General features: G+C 49.6%; 1 protein-coding gene across 1 annotated transcript in view; it reads left to right on the top strand.

Annotated features, from left to right (window-relative positions):
* The first annotated feature begins 269 nt into the window (after positions 1 to 269).
* The window catches only part of KNL1 (kinetochore scaffold 1), a 437,074-nt gene continuing 414,332 nt past the window's right edge, over positions 270 to 23,011 (top strand). The window contains exon 1 of the mRNA XM_082274949.1: positions 270 to 382. Coding sequence (XP_082131075.1) covers positions 362 to 382 — 21 coding nt within the window. The 5' untranslated portion in view covers positions 270 to 361. The remainder of the gene's footprint in view (positions 383 to 23,011) is intronic.

Below are 23,011 nucleotides of genomic sequence, written 5' to 3'. Positions count from 1 at the left end.
TGCAGAGCACAATGGATTAGCAGTCCATCGCCTTAACCACTCGGCCACCTCGTCAACTACGAGCATGGGATTCCTATCTACACTCTGATGGAAGCACATAACGTAACCGCTGGTAAAGGCTCCAGTGTTTGTATTGATAGTTCACATGGCGGATTATGTTCACCCGACTATATCAGCCCTCCGAGTGCAGTGCACATTGTACACAGCACACACCACAAGTCAGCAACAAAAGAGGATAGGCGGGACCTGCAGCTTAGCCAATCCGGAGAGGGAAGGAGGCGTGGTGGGGACTCAGGCGAGTGGCGGTTACATTTGAAAATGTGTCAGAGTGGGTCGGTGTGACCGCCTTCTGCCGGGCTAGATGGACGGGGCGCGCGGACAGGTAACGGGAACCAGGAGGGGGGTATAAAGCTGGGGGGGATGTAATACAATGAGCGGTCTTATTACCGCGCTCTGTATCAGGAGTTACGTTGTGGAAGGTTCGGGCGCTGAGGCGCGGTACGTTCTCCCGGCATGCACCTCGGCAGCCTCTCTGGGACTTGTAGTTTCTTTGGGGCCTGCAGGCTGCAGTCCTGTGTTCTGTGGGCGCAGGGAGTCCGCCATAGAATCCCTCCTATGTGATGATTGCTGTGTGTACATATCTGACTATATAGTAACATTGTGTACGGTGATAATAGACATTGTCAGCCTTCTCTATAAAGTGGATATTTTGTTTCCCCATTTCATGTAGATTGAGGCCTACGTTACACATGTGGCCTGCAGAGGGAGACAGCGCTGTGTGCAGTTACCTCATGAATAAACACAGGTGACTGCTAGAAAACACAACATACATTTATTATATATATTCTGAATGAGTGGTATTCACACCAGAACGCAGTGTTCCTGTGCATCCTGTATCTTTTATATGTCATGTTTGTATAACATCGCAACACACAAATGTGTATTAGAGCCGCTTCACACTGAGGCGACACGACTTCGGGGGGCGACCTATGAATTCCCGTGCACCGCTGTGCACTGCGACTTCGGAGTGACTTGCAGGGAGTTCACATAATGGAAGTCTATGTAAGTCGCTCCCAGGTCGCCCCAAAGTAGTACAGGACCCTTTTTCTAAGTCGGAGTGACTTGTGTCGCTCCTATTAGAACCAGTCCTGTACTATTCAATGGACCGCGACTTGTCAGGCTGACAAGTTGCGGCAGTGTGAATGGACTCTTAGTGCACACACACACACACACACACACACTGCAGTGCAGCTCTCTCAACATAACTTAAGGACTGACTTCATTTGCGGGCGTGACTTCCATATACGTTTTCTTCTCTGTGTGAGCTAATGGCGGCGGGGGCGGCTAAAATTTTAACACCGGTTTAAAAAAATTAAAAATCTGATCACTTTTATTGCTGTCACAAGCAATGTAAACATCCCTTGTGACAGTAATATGCAGTGACAGGTAATCCTTATGGAGGGATCGGGGGTCTAAAAGACCGTAGACCCCTCCACTACACTTCCATGTATTCAAAACCCTGAAAATGGCATTTTTGAGTACATTCCCTTTTTTAATCCTGTGTCTTTAGCAGCCGAGTAACCCAGATGTGACGTCATGGACGCCGCCTCTGGGTTACGTCAGCTGAGACCCGATCAAAGCCACATCCGGTTTTGATCGGGACTCCATCCAGATGGAGGACGTGTCGGCTGGTTGCTTGGGTCTCCTGGTGGGACGGGAGACCCGGGCAGAGCAGCGGGAGGGGGGGGGGACGTCCCCTCCTGCTCACTGGGGTAACGATCGAGCAGCTCCCAAGCCAGAAAGCCGACTGCCGCCTCTAAAAAATGGTACCGGGATGATACCTCTAACTAGAAGCATCACCCCAGTACAACCACTTAAAGGCAGCTGACGTAGGTCTACGTGGCTTGTCGGTTAGTGGTTAAAAATATGCCTGCAGTCTGTGCGCTTTATGCATGTTTTTTGGGCCGGTTCACATTTCTGCGAGTGCGGCGATCGCATTTAATTCGGAGCACACTGCTCCTTCATTACATGCGATCGGAGGTGCGGATGCGAGTTCAGCCATACACTTTGTATGGCTGAATTCGCACTGTATCTGCACCAAACACACACGCAACCCTTTTTTCCAGCCGCATCAGGATCGGATCGTATCGCATATGGCAGTGTGAACTGCCAGTTGTGTGTTTGCGATGCGGGAACAGGCTGCGAATTTGCAGCCTTCCCGCATCGCACAAGTGTGACCCGGCACTTACTGCATTGTGTTTTTATTTATTTTTTTTAAAAGGCATGTTTCCTCAGACCTATTATAAAAATACACCCACTTTGCGCTCCTGTGAGTACCCAAATAATCCAATGATCTCTCCATAAAACAACGATCTAAGTAACAAAAGGGAAAAGACAAGTGCAACCTCCGTAGTGTTCTAAACAAAGGAAACGGTATGTTCACATTGGTACGATGCGGGAACCCTGCGAATCCACTGCGGGTTCCCACATCGCACCCAACTTGCAGGCAGTTCACAACGGCCATATGCGAACTGCTGGGAGTGTTAATACAAAGTTAATGACCCTACCACCCCAGATTAGTTCGCATATCGCAGTGCGAACTGTCAATTCGGACAGGAATCGTTTTGCATAGGTGTGAACACCCATGTGATCAGATTGTGGTGTGGCCCAAAAATAGGGTCCTGTACAACTCTGGTCCAAATGCAATGCTTATTCAGCCATACAATTTGTATTGCTCAATGCGCATTTCATGTAATTTGCAGTGGGGTGCGAATCGCATGGGATGTCTGAGATTGCTGTAGTGTGAACTGGAACTAAATGAATTAAAATGCACTCACAAAAGAGGAGCTTGTGCAAAGCGCACACAATGTTAAAGCTGCTGGCTCTGTAGCCCAGAACTGCTGTGAAATTCCTCTGCTTTGGCCGTGAGCAGGGGGAGAATCGCACAGGCAGGAGGGAGCTGCAGCTGGTAGATAACCTGACCAAGGATGGAAGACTGAGCCTGGATGGAGCAGTTGAGTAAACAGAAAAGCAAGGGAGAGGGGTATCGAAGAGACCCCCATTTTGATACCCCTCTCCCTTGCTTTTTCTGTTTACTCAATTGTTCACAGTGGTTGCCTAGGGCTCCCGGCTCTAAATATGGCCGTAAGGTAAAGTAGGAGGAATTCTCCTCAGAGGGTCGCCTACTGAGGAGGAATTGTTCTCTACCGGTTTTTATATATTTTTTTCTGGATGGAGCAGTTGCCTGACAGTGCTGGGAAATAGGGAAGCGTTTCAAAGCATATTGCTTCTTCCTCAACCATTATATGTGCAAATTGAGAGCCGGTTCACACTACCACGACCAGAAAGTCGCCCCGAGACTTGTTTAGAGACTTGTTTAGAGACTTGTTTAGAGACTTGTTTAGAGACTTGTTTAGAGACTTGTTTAGAGACTTGTTTAGAGACTTGTTTAGAGACTTGTTTAGAGACTTGTTTAGAGACTTGTTTAGAGACTTGTTTAGAGACTTGTTTAGAGACTTGTTTAGAGACTTGTTTAGAGACTTGTTTAGAGACTTGTTTAGAGACTTGTTTAGAGACTTGTTTAGAGACTTGTTTAGAGACTTGTTTAGAGACTTGTTTAGAGACTTGTTTAGAGACTTGTTTAGAGACTTGTTTAGAGACTTGTTTAGAGACTTGTGCACTACTTTGAAGAGACAGGCGACTTTGTCTGTGAGCCGGGGAATGCCTGGCTAATCTTTCTTCTTCCTGGAAAGTCTGATAACAAGTCGCTTCAATTAAGATAAGGAGGCAACTCCCATTTGAAGTATATGGGTCAAGTCGGATCACAGGTAGCCTCAAAGTAGTACAGGACCCTTTTCTGAAGTCCGAGCGACTTCAGTAGTGCCAATTAAGACGGCACTGATTGATTAACATTGCTTTTGTTATGTCAAGCGACCTGGGGCTACACAAGTCGCCTCACAAGTCGTGCTAGTGTGAATGGTCTCTAAATCTAAATAGGAAATAAACAATGCCTCTTCTTTTTTTTTTTTGGTCACCTGCAAAGTAAAGGCATAATGTGCTAATATGCATTGTATACTGGCGCATTGTATGAAACTTGCCTGCAAACAAAGCCCTAGTCGTCTTCGCCCATCTTCCTTCCAGTCCGCGGACTCTGGCTGTGTAACAGGTCGGAGCCGCATGATATCACTCCCACCCATGCGCGCGGGAGCCGCTGGTCACAACATAGGGCTCTAAAGAAATGGCACAGGCGGCCGGGCGTTCCTTCAGGGCACATGCGCTGATATCCTCATCCACGCAGTATACAGTTAAAATCTCCTAAACGATGCAAGTTTAGGAGATTGTTACAGTACGTAAGCCTTTAGGCACAAACATTAGTGTGAAGTTTATTTATGCTTATGTGGATTTACTGCGTAAAAGGTGGATGGTCCCAAATGTAGTGGACTCGCCGTTTTCCAGGTCAAATTGAGTGAGTTACCTTCGTACTGATTGAGGAGTCCCTGATCTTTACAGGTCTAGCTATTAGGAGGGCGGATGCTCTGGCCCACTATATGTGCGCTGGGGCTGGTTCTGCAATTAGGCCGGTAATTGCTATTGCCCTGGTGTTGCAAACTCTGACCGAGTTGGCTATGCATTTACGCCAGGACCTGGAGGAAGAATTGCTTCCCCCTGTCTTTGCGGAGCTGACCGACCGGTGTTTCCAGAGGCTACAGTTTCTGTGATGCCTCTTTTGGATGCGGCTCCTTTGATTTCTAGGCTATCTGTATCAGCAGTATCAGTATTGGCAGTGGTCATTCAGCGTATTGTCTGGCTAAAATGCTGGTCTGCAGACTAGACTTCTAAGAAGGCCTTATCTGATCTCCCTCTTGTAAGGGATCGCCTGTTTGGATCGCTTTCCTTGGATGACATTGTTAAGGGTCTCACGGGGGGTGGAGTACTCTTTTTTTTTTTTTTTTTTTTGCAGGCTACCAAGGGCAAGGAGCCCCATTGTAGCCATGGGCCATTCTCCTCTGCTCCTAAGCGGCCTCCTCTTCTATCAGGATCTCAAGACAAGGGATCAAAAGTCAGGACCTCCACCAGAGGTTCCAAGACAGATCTGTGTGAATTTATCACCCTGCAGGGATTACCACACTGCGATTTCCTTAATCTCACCACTGCCTGTTATATTGCCATACTACCTTTGTGCGATTATATTAACCTGTTCATTCATGTGGTTTGAGTGTGGACCCGGGTCTGCATCCTTTGGCAACGTTGTCATTTTTTAATGTATGTGACGGAAGTGTAGGTAAGACAGAACGCACATGGAGAGCAGGAGTGCCAACAAAGCCTTTTATTGAACGGTAGCGGGTATGTTCACAAAGAAAGGGCCAAACAAAGGTGCCCAGGGTCAGACCCAACGTGGGTAGGACAGAGTTGCAGATAAACGGGTTAGTCCATAACAAGGGGCTCCCAATAGAATGGGCAAAGTCCTGGCCAGCGAGGGATTGGGCCACACACAGATCAGGGCAAACAATGAGGTGACAAAGTTCAGGCAGAGTTCTGGTAGGCCCAGTGTTAATCCACTCACCAGCAGGCAGATACAGGATGAATCCAAAATCCAGGTTGTAGGAAGGGACAGGGTAAATCCAAAATCCAGGTTGTAGGAAGGGACAGGGTAAATCCAAAATCCAGGTTGTAGGAAGGGACAGGGTAAATCCAAAATCCAGGTTGTAGGAAGGGACAGGGTAAATCCAAAATCCAGGTTGTAGGAAGGGACAGGGTAAATCCAAAATTCAGGTTGTAGGAAGGTTTGAAGAGGCCCACAGGAACCAATAGGGGATTCTGTGTTCTCTGGCCGCAGCTCAGAGCCACACAGTCTTCCAAACAGCAGAGATGAACTACACACAGGAGAGACTCTCACTCAGCTAAATATATTAGGACTTGTGTCCCAGCAGGTGGGCCAGGCAACTCCCAGCCTGGCGTCCAGTTGCCCCAGCAACCAGCCCCGCCCCCCTCTTTTTGAGCCCACACAAGGAATGTGTTCATTGTCCACAGTGAGCATGAAGGCGGAGAAGCAGACATTCAGGCACCTTGCTGGGGAGGGGAGAGGGACAGCACAGTGGGGGGGCAGGCAAAGGAGTGAGCAGCCAGGGGGGAGAAAAGAATCCCATGCTGGGGAAGATAGTAAAGTACTGGGGGTGCAGAAGAGAGGAAAAGAAGGGGGGGGAAGTAGGGTCCGTGACAACCCCTCCCCCTTTTATTTTACAAGTGCCGACAGGGGGACCTCGGCAGGTCTCCTTGGAGGCACTTGTGGTAATAGGCTCACCTACTGAAGGTCCTGCTGCCGGGTATGGTGGGACAAGGGGATAAACACTGTAGACTCCCTGAGGAGGATTGGGCGCCATGGTGGTCAGCCAGTCACTGGGAGGTTGGGGTAGAGGTCCTTCCGCTGGGGCCAACTCTGGGTAGTTGACTGGGCGACTGTGGCTGGCGGATGTGGTGCGACGGTTCTGAGGGCAGCTGGCCTGAAGATGCCCAGGTTGGTTACACCTATAGCACCGGAATTTGCTCAATGTGGGGTCAGAGTCTAGTTCCTGTTTAAATTTCTCACGGTCCCAGGTCAGGGTGGTATTCTGGTCAGGGTTGGTAACACTCACCGGATCCAGGGCAGAAGGGGAGTCCCGTTGGGTTTTCTCGGCAGGCAGGCCGTGGCTGGCTTGGCTCCTGGTCACAGCTCCGACGTATTGGCACTGTAGCTCTCCTAAATCATTTCCAAGCAGAATGTCCGCAGGTAGTCCAGCCATGATTCCAATTTGGCAGCGCTTTTCCCCAAACCCATAGTCAAGGCGAACCAACGCCTTGGGGATGTGTTTCGTAGTACCACCTGCCATTTCAATAAAGAACCCGGGGCCTGGCTTGATGGCTTCTGGTTTTACCACGCGGGGATCAGCAATGGTGAGGAAGGCCCCAGTGTCCCGAAATCCCGTAGTTCTCTCTCCATCAATCAGGACCTCCTGCAGGTGGCGCTGCCTCTGCTCTGGGTAGGATGGGACAAGGGGATGAACACTGTAGACTCCCCGAGGAGGATTGGCAACAGTGGGGGTCAGCCAGTCACTGGGAGGTGGGGGTAGTGGTTCTTCCTCTGGGTTCAACTTTAGGTAGTTGACTGGGCGACTGTGGCTGGCAGACATGGTGCGACGGTACTGAGGGCAGCTGGCCTGAAGATGCCCGGGCTGGTTGCACCCATAGCACCGGCGGTCCAGAAATGGCCCAGAAGTACGAGGTCGGTAGGAAGGGGCTGTGGATGGTGTTGGGGCGACAGGGCGCTGGAGGAGTGGCAGGGGGTTGCTGGGAAGTGGTCTGCCTGTGTTCTGGGCTTTGGGCGGCTCGACTACCAGTCTCTTCCAATGGGGTTTAATGGCAAGGGCCTCATCTGCCAGTGCAGCAGCCCGCTCAAGGGTGCCAGGGTCCCTCTCCTTCACCCACTCCCGCACCTCTGCTGGGCATTTGGCAAAGAATTGTTCCTTTAGAAAGGCCTGGACAACTTGTTCAATAGTAAAGGCCTGCTCCCCCCTCCAGCCAGCGTCTGCAGGCCTGCGAGATTTTGTGCGCATACATCTTGAAGGAAGGCTCAGAATGACAGGAGAGGTCCCGGAATTTGATCCGGTGGGTTTCTGAAGTTACCGCGTAGTGTTCTAGTATAGTCTGTTTGATCCTACTGTAATCTTGATTCCACTGTGCGTTCATTGTCCGGTAGGCAGCAGCCGCACCCCCTTCCAGCAGGCCCACTAGGTGGCGTACCCAGTCTCCACGGGGCACCTCCAGCAGCTGACATAAGTGTTCGAAGTCCTGGAAGAACCCTTCCACATCCCCTGTAGCTTCACAAAATGGCTTGAAGTCTTTACGAGTCACCCTTGGCCGATCAGGCCCACCGACTCGTGGGCTGGGGAGAGGGTCATATCCCCTGAGGCCTCTCATGGTTTCTCGCTCATGAGCCCTTCGGATAGCCTCCCGTTTGTCATCCAAGGTGGCCCCGGGCCCCAGGATAGCCATCTCCTCTTCGTACCATGTGATCCAAGGGCTCCTGGGACTTGAGACGGTGGATGCACTCTGTTCATTCTCTGACGGCGGAGCATTCAAGCTTTCAGTTCTCTGAAGGCCGGCTTCCTCAATGGCGGTGACCAGCTCTTCTTTGGACAGGCCCCTGTAGGTAAGGCTTAACTCCCGAGCCTTTTCTTGCAAACTTGCCACAGTCCAATTTCTGTACTCCCCACCCTGCGTTGGGTCCAGTGTGAGGGGGCTGCTCTCCATCCTCTTCAGCGTTCTGATCCCGCCGCTGCCAACCAGTGTGACGGAAGTGTAGGTAAGACAGAACGCACATGGAGAGCAGGAGTGCCAACAAAGCCTTTTATTGAACGGTAGCGGGTATGTTCACAAAGAAAGGGCCAAACAAAGGTGCCCAGGGTCAGACCCAACGTGGGTAGGACAGAGTTGCAGATAAACGGGTTAGTCCATAACAAGGGGCTCCCAATAGAATGGGCAAAGTCCTGGCCAGCGAGGGATTGGGCCACACACAGATCAGGGCAAACAATGAGGTGACAAAGTTCAGGCAGAGTTCTGGTAGGCCCAGTGTTAATCCACTCACCAGCAGGCAGATACAGGATGAATCCAAAATCCAGGTTGTAGGAAGGGACAGGGTAAATCCAAAATCCAGGTTGTAGGAAGGGACAGGGTAAATCCAAAATCCAGGTTGTAGGAAGGGACAGGGTAAATCCAAAATCCAGGTTGTAGGAAGGGACAGGGTAAATCCAAAATTCAGGTTGTAGGAAGGTTTGAAGAGGCCCACAGGAACCAATAGGGGATTCTGTGTTCTCTGGCCGCAGCTCAGAGCCACACAGTCTTCCAAACAGCAGAGATGAACTACACACAGGAGAGACTCTCACTCAGCTAAATATATTAGGACTTGTGTCCCAGCAGGTGGGCCAGGCAACTCCCAGCCTGGCGTCCAGTTGCCCCAGCAACCAGCCCCGCCCCCCTCTTTTTGAGCCCACACAAGGAATGTGTTCATTGTCCACAGTGAGCATGAAGGCGGAGAAGCAGACATTCAGGCACCTTGCTGGGGAGGGGAGAGGGACAGCACAGTGGGGGGGCAGGCAAAGGAGTGAGCAGCCAGGGGGGAGAAAAGAATCCCATGCTGGGGAAGATAGTAAAGTACTGGGGGTGCAGAAGAGAGGAAAAGAAGGGGGGGGGAAGTAGGGTCCGTGACAATGTATGTGTAGTGTGGTCTGTTTTGTTTTGCTATGAGATTTGTTTCATTTTTGATATTCATTAAACTTTTTAAGAAGAAAACCACGTTGCTCTGTTTCCCCTCCTCCTTTATCTAACACCTTTGGTCTTTCATCTCTGTTTTCCACATATTGCCTGTCGTGTTCAGGAGTTGAAGGGTTAGATGCCACTTTAATTGGTGAGTTGGTGCTTCTAACTGGGACCGGTGTACCATGAGAAATGCATACCCACGTCACTTCCTGTTATAAACGAAATGGAACAGCTGAGGAGCAGACTAGTGCGCATGCTCGGAGGGTATGAAATTATCACGGAAGTGTGTGTAACGTTACACCGACGCAGCGGTTACATTAAAAGAGCTCGGCTGCAACATGAATCATCCCCGCTCCTACCCCTGTCACTTCCCTGATCTTGGCTAATAAATGTAAAAGCGATGGCGGGTGTATGAAATCCAAATCACGGAGATCTCGGCTCCGTGATCCGCTTTTACATTTAGTAGCCGACATCAGGGAAGGAGCGGAGATGATTGATGTTGCAGTGGAGATGTTTTAATGTAACCGCCTCAACAGCTGATGCGCTGTAACGTTATAATACACATTCCATACCCTCCGAGCATGCGCACTAGTAAGCTCCTCAGCTGTTCGCTGACCGGAAGTGACGAGGGTATGAAATTTTCACGGGTAGGTTTTTTTCACGGATCACCAGCATATTTACTAATCCGGTCTCTCCCTGATCCTAGGGTACTTAACCTTTTGCTTTTATCCATTGTCTTATCTGATCTCCCTCTTGTAGAGGATCGCCTGTTTGGCGCTTCCTTGGATGACATATTGTTAAGGCAGGGCTTGACAAATTTTCCTGAAATCTAGGAGCCAGCTAAAAAAAGTTAGGAGCCAGTTTTTTTTTTTTTTTTTTTTAATAAACAACCAGGCTTTATTTCCAAAAAATAACATACTAAATTTACACATAAAGACGACTAGAACCCCACTCTCCTCTATAGTGCAATCGGATGGAAACAGACTGTCTGTCTGTTTCCATCCGATGCCATCTGATCCGATCCACGGGATGGATAGAAAATAGAACCACCATCTGTCTGTTTTTGGCAGACATGATCCGATGGCAGCAGATTACCGCTCCATAAAGGAGACTGAAGGGTCCGATCAGGTCTGCCTGAGAAACTGACAGGCGGACCAGATCAGACAGCCAGTGTGAAAGGGGCCTTTGGCTGTGGCATGGCGATGAGGAAAAAAAAAATTATATTATTATATAATATAATTTTTTTTTTTTTTTTTTTATAATTGAAAAAAGAATTTTTTTTTTTTAAAAAGAGAAAAAAAAAGAATTTTTTTTTTTTACTTAAAAAAAATTAATAATAATAATAATAACCACACTCCCTGTCCACTTACCTTTTAAGCAAAGGTAAGTGGACAGGGAGATGAAGCCTGCAAAAACTTCCATCTCATCTCTTCTTGAGGAAGGAGATGGGACAGGCACGGGAAACAGCCATTAGTTACTGCTTGTCAAACTCCCGGCCACCACAAGAGGGCGCTAGTTCCCTGTTCTCTCACTGAAGAAGGCCGAAAAGCCGCGGCCTCAATTTTCGGACGGCGCGGAAGTCCGTGCACTCGGTGAGTGGTTGGGGGGGGCGCAAAAGGCGACCTGGCGCTCGGGGTTTGTCGAGCCCTGTGTCAAGGGTCTCGGGGGGGGGGGGGGGCAAGGAGCCCTGTTGTAGACATGGGCCATTCTCCTCTGCTCCTAAGCGGCCTCCTCGTCTATCAGGATCTCAAGACAGGGGATCAAAAGTCAGGACTTCCACCAGAGGTTCCAAGAGGACCTGGTCTGGCAAGCCACGAGTGGGCTCCTCCAGACCTGTGGACAAAGCTGCCTCTGCATGAAGGACTCCATGCACACAGGAAGTCTCCTAGAAAACCTTTCCTCCTGGCAGTGGCGTTTTGGCAGAAAAAGCGCCTGATGCATGGAAAAGTGTCTATATCTTTTATAGGTGTCAAGTGTTTGGGCGATAATGCATTTATTTGCACAGAATAATAATTCTGCCCCCTGAAATTAATTTAAAGAGGTTGTAAACCCACTTCAAAGTCTTTTGCCCATATTAAGGCTTACCTATAGGTGCTATAAATATCTCCTAAATATGCACCGTTTAGGAGATATTTACAGTGCCGTTCCTTCAGAGCCCTATGCCATGAATGGTGATGTAATCGCGTCCCCGACCAATCAGATGGCCGGAGGACGCGAACAAGGAAGCAGGACGGCCGGACATGTCGGCCGCACTGCGGGGGCTTCGTTTTTAAGGAAAGTATTTCATAATGAGCTAGTATGCGATGCACATATACTGTACACTTGTAAACACCATACTGTATGTGTTTTTGTCTTTTTTACTCTGAATCATCCTGCTAGCTTCTAATGGAAAGATCCAACATAGAGGGAGTAATTTTAATACACCTGTGTGCACGTAGCCTAAATTTTTTATTTATTTTTTTCCCTTCTATATTTTCCCCATCTTCTTGTAGTGACAATATTTATTTTGACTGCCAAATCTCCTCACCCCCTCCACTCTCCCTGGCTTCCGCCTTGGTTCAGCACTGGCGTTTCTCTTCAGAGCAGAACAACACTTTAGTGGCAACTGTCATTCTGCCTGTCTCCTGTGAGCCTGACTAGTTGATCACACACCCTGTGGGGGCTTTTCATTACACAGACTGGGCTCACAGTACCCTGGGTGTCATTAAGAGAGCCCAGCACAGTCATAAAGTTATGTATGGGGTTAAAAAAAAAGGTGATTTGTGAAATCTGGGGGTGGGGGGGGGGGTTCTGGAGTTCCACTTTAAAGCAATTGTCAATAGGGGCTTGAACAGACATGCTGCAAGGACTGCAGCTTTTCTGAAAAGCGTTCTACGCCCGGATTATTTTTTTAGAGACAATTGACAGGCAGTGAGGAGGCAATATATTGGTTGCAGGGACGGCCCAATAGATCTGCTTTAGTTGTGTTTGGTGGCAACATCTGCCGAAGTTACCTGCTCTTTAATTCTGCATGTGCACAGTTTTGAGTCTGTGTGACAGTTCAGGCAGGCAGTCAGTTGCGGGGTGCAACTGAACTACCTAGTTTTACTTTCTCCCAGACTGCTCCTATTAAAGAGCTCCCTGTGAAGGAGAATTAAAGCTGAAATGCATGAATAATTTTTGTAAGAACTTACTGTAAAATTATTTTCTGAGTCCTCTGACAGTCGCAGCCTGTTCAGTATGCCTTCACCCTTGGGTAATGGCGCCCTCTGCAGGTGTAAGCTAGGCAGTGAAAAGGTTTAGTAAAAAACTTTACACTGAGACACACCTCTTGGGGGTTGTCCCTCAAACATTACCCATCAGCCACTTGGTGCTGCTCTCCAGTTTCGTAGCAAGCAGTACAGGAAGACAACCCCAAAAAATAGAGGGGCGGGGGCTGCGACGGTCAGAGGACTCGGAGAAAATTTTACAGTAAGTTCTTATAAAAATTCTATTTTCTCTTGCGTCCTCTGACAGTCGCAGCCCATTCGGTATGCCTTCACCATTGGGATGTCCCAAAGCAGTGCAGGTGTGAGGGGTGGGAAGACGCAACCAGGCCGGAGAAACAAACTGAGCCAACAGGGCAACAGAAGCTCAACAGGAGCCAACCCCAGAACAAATTCACCCCAAGAAGAGACAGAACAACTCGTCTCTTCAAACAACCGCCGCGCTCAAAACTTTGCAGCCAAATGAAGTATCAAAGGATGCCAGTACATCAAGTTTGTAGAATCTTGTGAAGGTGTGCACAGACGACCATGTCGCCGTTTTGCACACCTGAGCCACAGAGGCCTGATGGCGAAAAGCCCACTAGGCACTGACGGCTCTAGTAGAATGTGCCCTCACAGGGAAAGGAGACACCTGACCCTTCAGTGAATAGGCCTGCACAATAGTCTGTCTGATCCATTTGGAAATGGTTGCAACGGACGCAGCCGAACCCTTCTGAGGTCCTTCGGGAAGGACAAACAGGGAATCAGACTTCCTAAAGGACTCCATGGCAGACAGGTAAACCCTGATCGCCCAAAACACATCCAATGAATGCAAGGCAAATTCCTTGGGATGCTCGGGCTTCGCACAAATCGAAGGTAAAACAATATCTTGAGGTTGAAATCCGATACCACCTTCGGGAGAAAAGGCTGATTGGGCCGCAGGACCACTTTATCACTATGAACAACCATATAAGGCGATCAACAAGACAGAGCCGCCAATTCAGACACTTTGCGAGCAGAGGTGATAGCCACCAGAAAGCTTTGCCTGTGTTGTCCCAGAAAGTTTGCCTATTTCTCTGATGTTTTCTAAGGGAGGCCACTGTAAAACGGACAAAACCAAATTCAGGTCCCACGGGGGCAAGGGAGCCTTCCGCGGGGGAGCCAGATGACGCACCCCTTGAATTAAGGAATTAGTCGCATAGGGGCGCTGGAAGAAAATGGCTAAGGCCGACAACTGACCTTTGATCATGCCCAGTGCCAAGCGCTGGTCCACACGTTCCTGCAGGAAGGCCAAAACCCTCGCCACCAAAAACGATTGTGGATGAAACCCCTCGCAACTCACACCAGACAGCAATGTATGCCTTCCAGGTACGATGATAAATCGTCCTGGAGGTAGACTTCCGAGCCTTCAGTAAGGTAGGAATGACAGAATCTGAGAGACCTTTGTCTCTCAACTCTTGGCTTTCAACAGCCACGCCGTCAAAGCCAGAGACTGTAAAGCAGGATTTAAGATCGGCCCTTGAGACAGCAGATGTCTCTCAGTGGAAGCCGCCAGGGAGGTTCGACGACCATCTGCACGAGGTCTGCGTACCAAGACCGACAAGGCCAGTCTGGGGCCACCAGAATTACCTGTACCTGTTCCGACGCCAACTCACGGAGAAACCTGGACAGCAGTTGAATCGGCGAGAAGGCATAAATCAGCCGATATCAGTGCCAGGGTACCACCAACATGCCCGTGGCGTCTGCCAGAGGATCGCGAGCCCTGGCCATGAACCTTCCCACCTTTTTGTTGAGACGGGACGCGAACAGATCCACGTCTGGAGTCCCCCATCGGGCACACAGGAGGTGAAACGACATCGGATGCAGGGACCATTCCCCCTGATCCAAGGACTGATGACTCAGATAGTCCGCGTGCCAGTTTTCCACACCCGGAATGTAGAACTGGCTCCAGGGGAGGTTGCAAAGGGTGGTGATTAATGGGGAGTACTCCGATTGGGCGGGTGTGGAAAGCAGGGTCCCCCAGGGTTCTGTCCTGGGGCCAATCCTGTTTAATTTATTCATAAATAATCTAGAGGAGGGGATATCGAGCAAAATCTCAGTATTTGCGGATGATACTAAACTAAGCATGCCAATATCTTCTGGGCAGGATGTGGAAACTTTACAAGCGGACCTGAACAAAATTATGGGGTGGGCAACTACATGGTATAAATGTAAAGTAATGCACCTGGGTACCAGAAAGCAAGCTACTCACTGGTGGGGGGGGGGGGGACCTCTGGGTGAGTCTAGGCTGGAAAAGGACCTGGGGGTACTGGTAGACAACAGGCTTGGCAGTGGCATGCAATGCCAAGCTGCTGCAAGCAAAGCCAACAGAATACTGGGATGTATAAAAAAGGGGATTCACTCCAGAAATAGAGATTATTCTCCCACTCTACAAGACTCTGGTCCGGCCACATCTGGAGTATGCTGTCCAGTTCTGGGCACCGGTCCTCAGGAAGGATGTGCTGGAAGTGGAGAAAGTCCAGCGAAGGGCAACAAAAATAATTAGGGGAATGGAGGACATCAGGTTCTGTCCTGGGACCAATCCTGTTTAATTTATTCATAAATGATCTAGAGGAGGGGATATCTAGTACAATCTCAGTATTTGCAGATGATACTAAACTAGGCATGCCAATATCTTCTATGCAGGATGTGGAAACCTTGCAAGCAGACCTGAACAAAATAACGGGGTGGGCAACTACATGGCAGATGAGGTTTAATGTTGAAAAATGTAAAGTAATGCACTTGGGGGCCAGAAACCAGAAGGCAAGCTACTCACTAGGGGGGGAACCTCTGGGTGAGTCTAGGATGGAAAAGGACTTGGGGGTACTGGTAGACAACAAGCTTGGTAGTGGCATGCAATGCCAAGCCGCCGCAAGCAAAGCCAACAGAATACTGGGATGTATAAAAAAGGGGATTCACTCCAGAAATAAAGAGATTATTCTCCCACTCTACAAGACTCTGGTCCGGCCACATCTGGAGTATGCTGTCCAGTTCTGGGCACCGGTCCTCAGGAAGGATGTGCTGGAACTGGAGAAAGTCCAGAGAAGGGCAACAAAAATAATTAGGGGAATGGAGGACCTCAGCTATGAGGAAAGACTACAAGCACTGAACTTATTCTCTCTGGAGAAGAGACAATTGAGGGGGGATATGATATCAATGTACTAGGGATGCACCGAATAATCGGCGGCCGAACATTATTCGGCCGAAAATAGGGAAAATGGCACTTTCGGTGTTCGGCCGAATAAATCAAAAGGCCGAATAATTTAAGCCGAACAATGTCTCTCACCTCATTGCGGCTCGCGGTCCTCTATTATGTCCTCTGCAGTAACCCTCTGATATGTATGCATTCTCTGTAGCTTCCGCCCTGACCGCGGCTCGCGGCTCCCTTCCCGCTGGTGTCCTGTCCGGCCGCGTAGGGGGGTGTGACGTCACGCGCGCGTCCCGCCCCCTGCTCCTGACTGGCGGCTCCTTCACACTTGGTCCACGCCCCGCCCCCCCTGTTCGCGGCATTTGGCTCTGGCTGCAGTTATAGAGGTATGTGATGTGCAGCTGAGCACATTTGGGAGAGAAGAATACAGTTGCTGGCAGCTGCACAAGCATTAGTGTGCAGACTGCCATATGTTGTTGCCACAGTGCCCTATAAAGTGCCCCTTGACATAAAATGTGGCCATCAGCGTGCCCCTTATTTTATGCTAAGGGACATGCTGATGAGCATATTTTATGTTAAGGGGCACTCTGATGGGCATATTTCATTTTAAGGGGCACGCTAATGGGCATATTTTATGTTAAGAGCAATGCTGATTTAAATGTTTTGTTTTGCCCATCAGCGTGCCCCCTGACATAAAATGTGCCCATCAGCGTGCCCCCTGACATAAAATGTGCCCATCAGCGTGCCCCCTGACATAAAATGTGCCCATCAGCGTGCCCCCTAACATAAAATGTGCCCATCAGAGTGCCCCCTAACATAAAATGAGCCCATCAGCGTGCCCCTTATTTTATGCTAAGGGACATGCTGATGAGCATATTTTATGTTAAGGGGCACTCTGATGAGCATATTTTATGTTAAGGGGCACTCTGATGGGCATATTTTATGTTAAGGGGCACGCTAATGGGCATATTTTATGTTAAAAAATGCGAAACACCGCGTTCGGCCTTCGGCCTTCGGCCAAGAATTTCATTTCGGTGCATCCCTACAATGTACAAATACTGTACTGGCGACCCTAGCATAAGGAACAAACTATTCAGAGAAAGGAAATACAATAAGACGCATGGCCACTCACTAAAACTAGAGGAAAGGCGGTTTAACCTTAAAATACGCAGGGGGTTCTTCACTGTAAGAGCAGTAAGGATGTGGAATTCTCTTCCACAAGCAGTGGTATCGGCAGGGAGCATTGATAGTTTCAAAAAACTATTAGATGGGCACCTTAAAGACCACAACATACAGGGGTATACAATGTGTGGTTAACAGGAGACATACACACACATCATAGGTTGAACTGGATGGACTGATGTCTTTTTTCAACCTCACTAACTATGTAACTATGTAATGTGAACAGCCGAAATCGCTGGAACGTGTGCCTCGGCCCAAGACAGGATCTCAACCACTTCTTGGCCGCCCGGGCACTCTTGGTGCCCCCTTGGTGATTGATGTAAGCCACCAACGTGGCATCCGTTTGAACCCGAACCAAGCAACCCTGCAGCCGAGTCGCCCAATGGAACAAGCAAAGCTTGATCGCTCGGAGCTCCAAGACGTTTATGGGTAAGGAGGATTCCTCCGCCGACCACGTCCCCTGGGCACAGAGCGTGTCCAGAACTCCACCCCAGCCTGACGGGCTGGCATCCGTGGTGATCACTGTCCACAGTAGAAGTAGAAAGGATTTGCCCTGTGTCAGGTGATAGGGATGTGCAGATACGCATTCTTTAAGTCGATGGAGGCCAGAAAATCTCAATGACTCAACGACGCCACCACCGACCAGATAGATTCCATCCGGAACTTCTGCACCCGCACAAAGCGGTTCAGAGACTTGAGGTCCAGAATCGGACGCACCTTGCCCTCTTTTCTGGGCACTGTGAACAGGTTGGAATAGAACCCGTGAAACTTGCCCCGCTAAGGGACTGGTACAATAATTCCTTGGGCAAGAAGATCTTGCACAGCCTCCTTGAGATCTTGTAAACGATCGGGAGACAGACGGAGATTTGATGGAAAGATCCTGTCTGCGGGGCAAGATCAAAATTCGATCTTGTACCCTGAGCGAATCAGTTTGTGAACCCGCCTGTCCCGAACTTAGGACAACCAGGGTTCCCGAAACCAAGCAGGGTCCCAACCCCTGAAACGGGTGAGGACATCCCTTCAGGCGGAGGCAGACTGGGCCGCCGCACCGGGTTGACCGGCCTTGGGCTTTCCGGACCATGGCTTCTTGTGACCGCCGGAGGCCTTGAAGGATTTACCTGTCTCCTGTGCCCCTAAGGCAGGAAAGGTCCCACGATGAGCCTTGAAGGAAGGACCCCATCTAGCGTGGGGTGATTTTCCCTTAGAGTTTTTGGGCAAAAGGGTACTCTTACCTCCCGTGAGACCCTTGATCAACTCATCCAGGGTATCCCCAAAAAGACGGTCTCCCTTTATAAGGGACATCAGACAGTCTTCTTAGAAGCGTGATCAGCCGACCACTTTTCAGCCAAATAATGCGGCTGATTACGAGCCTCGTCCAGGGCTGCATCGCATAGGTACATGACGGCCTGGGCCATTTGATCCACCAGGTCAAAGACAGCCGGAGGGACCGACTCCGCCACTAAGGTGTGCCTAAAGCACCTTTAAACCATTCGGTGACTGTTTGTGAAACCATCACAGAAGCGAATACAGGTTTGAGCAGGGAAACTCCTCGGGGGAGGGGAAAACCTGACCCGACTTCTGGGCTTTGCGGGACCCGAAGGAAACCCGCTTACTTGACTGGGTGGGCTCATTAATATTTAAAGTCTCCCTGACGGAGTGAATAAGTGCTTCCACTATAGCGCGTTCCTACGCCACAGTGGGGGACTCCTCCCCCCCCCCCCCCCCCCCATCCGAATGTGAAGACTGGGACACCTCAGGGGGGACATTGTCCGTGGCAACCAAATCAGGCTCGGAGTCAGAAGACTGAGAGGGCATCGGCCGTTTTTTGAGTAGTATGTTCAGATATCAGCAGATCAAACTTTGACGCCAAGGTCGCAAGTGCAGCGGATAAGGAGGCCATGGACGTGGATTCAGGAGTTCCTGAAGCAACAACCAGGTCTGTGGGGAATTTGCTATCCTGGGACTCCATTTTTGAAATAAAACCTTTTTGGACACTGGCCCTTTAAATCTGCGCTACCCGCGGCCGTACCGCAAATCTACACTGCCGTCGGAGTCCCCCTATCCCATATATGTAAAAATAAATGACTGTAAGGGTAAGTGTCCCATATGTGGATGCTGCTGCAGTAAAACGATTAGGGCAGCTTTACACTAACCCAATGCAGTCCCATTGCGCTTTCCCATAGACTTCTATTCGGCCCTGTGGTTTTGGGGCGGTTTCAGAAAGTGCACTAAAGATGCAGCATGCAGGAGTTTTGGTGCACTTTCAAAAACCACATCAAAACCATAGGACCTTATAGAAGTCCATGGGAAAGTGACGCTAACCCGCATGGAAACTGCATTGTGAAGCTGCCCTTACTTTCATTCATATCCTCATTAGTGCAAGTGTAAAACCTCTTGCATAGAAGCTTACAGTCAAACATTGATCCATCAATGGCCTTTTCCTGCTCTAGAGAGGTCTATCGAATGATCAGTTTCTCTCAAACGGGAATGTTGGGAAGATTTTTACTCAATTGACACATGTTGCCAATGGCTACATCGCTTTAGTGTTTTCCGACAGCAGAGGAGTCCCTCACGCAGCAGGGAGGATTCCTTTATCTACCGTGACTGACTGTGGATTGTGAATGTATTTATTTTTTGTTTGGATCAACTGCCTGGTTGAGAAAAGAAGAAAATAAATGTTCCACCCCTTCACCCTCATATAGACCCAATGATTGTGGGTTAAGTGCTTTTCAGGCACCTGCAAAAAAAGTTATTAATTGGTGAACTTGCCTTTTTAAAGTAGTTCTAAATGCTCAAGGTTTTTCACCTTCATGCATTCTATGCATGAAGGTGAAAAATCCTCTATGCAGCACCCATCCACCCCCCCCCCCCTCAATCCAGCGATTTGCACAAGATCCTCGGCTCTTCAAGGACTCTCCCTCCTCATTGGCTAAGACTGCACCGGGAGCCATTGTCAGTCAGTTATTGAGGCAAAGAGAAAAAGGGGGCCAATGGATATACACAGTAGCGGCTTGGGAGCTCAACGCCCTGGGTGCCTCCATTGCAAGCTGCTTGCTCTGGGGGCACTTAGCGGGAAAGAGGGGACAGGAGGATTGGGGCTGCTACTGCTCTCAATACAGTGCATGTAAAAATCAGCCTTTCTCTATCGTTCATCGACAGACTCGGCTCCATCTAGTCAAAGACTATAGGGTTATGCTCCTCCTATCAGGAATGAGCACTAGGCAGGAAAAAAGCTTAACCACACCTATGGGGGCTGTCCCTGCAGGCATAACCCCACACACCCTGCTGTCATCAAACGGTTTGTTTCTGCCTAGGTTAAAGAATAGGACCTAGCTTCCTGCTGGGACTTCGGTCTTAGTTACTATAGGAAAGTTTTTTGTTTGGTTTTTTTTTTTTTTTGTTCTTATTTTCATTAGTTCCTGAGGACCAAGATCCAGAGAAATTACAAGCAACAGCTGGCTGAGGTTTCGCACTGGATAACATGGATCCTTAAGGTCTCCCAGGCTGGCCAGCGAGCGTGAGCAGGTTATAGTCCAGAGCTTGGCCTCTCCACGACAGAGCCCTGACGGATGGGGACGACCCTGCGAGTGGACCGTCTCGCTGGCATGCACACGACCTGGAACACCCTGAGTCGCAGCTTCCCCCTTGGCTGACAGCACCCCTATCCTGGGTGGGAGGTGACCTGTCTCGGAATGATGCCCACCTGGTACCGTGGTATAGGGAGTAAAATGTCCCCCCCCAAAAACCCCTGGCGGACGTCAGACCTTAGGTGCTCACTCGATTCCCCTGGCACCTCGGAGGACTAGTCCTGTGTACCCCTCGACATTCCCCTACCCCTTGCTGGTTTTTACCGTGGGGGGGGGGGGGGGGGGTTGTGGCGCTTATTTGAGGGGAGTGACTTGTCCTGTGTGGGCCCATGGGCAGGGACCTTCCGATGCCTATTGTTCTGGGCCCCTTTTAGGGTTCCTAGAGACCGCATGGACGATCTCCTGTTGAGAGCGGACTCGGTCTTGTTGGGTGACCTGATGGTCACTGTCAGAACGTGTCAGGATTTCAGTTGGAACATCAATTTCAAGATATCTGCGCTGGCACCTGTCTTGAGACTGGATTATCTTGGCTTTACTCTGGATTAAGCCTTGGCCAAGGTGTTTCTTCCCCTGGACAAGCTGCAAAAGTTGCAGGAGGCGATTCGGTTGTTGTTGGCGACCATATCTGTCCTCTCTGAGTTTGCAAGCAGACCTTGGGTCTGATGGTATCAATCTTCAAGGCGGTTCCATTTGCTCAGTTCCATACCAGACCTTTGCAAAGGGAGATTCTTGTCAAATGGAACAAGGATCCAAAGTCCTTGGACTCTTTGATTTGGTTAAGCCACAACATAAGGTCTACTCTGTTGTGGGGTATTCACTCTCCAGCACTATGCCAGGGCATGTCCTTCCTTCCGTTTGTTTTGGATGGTGGTGACCACGGACGCCAGCCTATCGGGCTGGGGCGCGTTGCTGGGGAAGCTGTGTGCCCAGGGTTCCTGGACGATGAAGAGTCGAAACCCCCGGTTAAATGTTTTGGAGCCCAGAGCAATAAAGCTTTGCCTGAGCCATGGAATGACTTGTCTGCAAGATTGTCCGGTTTGGATTTAATCAGACAACGCAATGGCTGTGGCTTACATCAATCACCAGGGGGGCACCAAGAGTGTCTTGGTGGCCAAGATTCTGGCCTGGGTGGAAAAATGTATTCCAGCCCTCTGCTGTACACATTCCAGGTGTGGAGAACTGGCAAGCGGAGTCGTCAGGTGTTGGATCAAGGGGAGTGGTCCCTGCACCTCGAGGTGTTTCTTCTCCTGTGTGGTTGGTGGAGGACTCTGAGGTAGATCTGTTGGCTGCTCACCTCAACAAGAAGGTTTCGAGATCCTTTGGCTGACGCCACAGACGCTCTGGTGGCTCCTTGGGTTAGTATCGGCTAATTGCCTTTCCTCCCTTGAATCTCCTGCTGAGGCATCTGTGCAGGATAGAGGTGGAAGGGATTCCGTCCATTCTGTTGGCTCCGGACTGGCCTCACCCCTCTTGGTATGCAGACCTAGTAAGGTTGGTCGCCGATGCTCCTTGGAGACTTCCTCTCAGGGAAAATCTGTTGCCTCAAGGTCCAATCTTCCATCCTAGTTTACAGTCTCTGGCTTTAACGGCATAGCTGTTGAAAGCCAGGTGTTAAGGGAGGTCTTTCTGACTCTGATTCCTGCGCTGTTGAAGGCTAGGAAGTCTACTTCTAGGAAGATATATCATCATACGTGGAAATTGTATATTTCATGGTGTGAATCACTGAAGGTGCACCTTCGCTTGTTTTGGGTAGCTAGGGTTCTGGCCTTTCTGCTGAAAGGCGTTGAACAGTGGCTGGCTTTGGGCACTATCAATGGCCAAGTGCCTGCTTTGGCTATATATTGCCAATGTCCGTTAGCTGCGCATGCTTTGTTTCATAGCTTTATACAGGGAGTGCGCCATATGGCTCCTCCAAGAAGGTCCCCGCTACCTCCGTGGGACCTCCAATCTGGTATTATCTGTGCTTCAAAAGCCTCCTTTTGAGAACATTAGGGAGATTTCTCTGCTTTTGTTGTCCCAGAAGGTTGCCTTCTTGGTGGCTATCACTTCCGCGCATTGTATCTGAACTGGCGGCGTTGTCCTGCCGCTCACCTTTTTTATATAGTGATGAACGGGGATTAAGTGGTACTTCGAGCTAATCAGTTGTTTCTTCCTATGCTTGGTTCTGATTTTCATCTGAATGAAGAGCTTGTGTTGCCTTCACTCTGCCCTAAGCCCAAACATTCTAAGGAATTTGCGTTGCACTCTTTTGGATGTGGTTCCGGGTGGTCAGGGACTATCTGGATCCAACAAAAAATGGTCCAGGCGCTTAATCCTTTAACCAGGTTCCTAAAGAGGTCATGGAGCCAAATGGCTATAGCATTGTGGATTAGACCAATGATGGATGTTGCACACAGGCTGCCAAATCTCTAACAAAGGGGTGATGTGCAAACTGTCAGAACTAGGGAAAAAGAGGGAGGAAGCACTGTGGTATACATGTAACATAAATTGCTGGCAAGAGAGTACTACATGTTTCGCGCCATGCACTTTGTCTAGTTGCC

This window comes from Pelophylax lessonae (genome assembly GCF_965119305.1).
Source record: "Pelophylax lessonae genome assembly, chromosome: 13".
Classification (NCBI taxonomy): Eukaryota; Metazoa; Chordata; class Amphibia; order Anura; family Ranidae; genus Pelophylax; species Pelophylax lessonae.
This window is presented reverse-complemented; position numbering and strand designations above follow the sequence as displayed.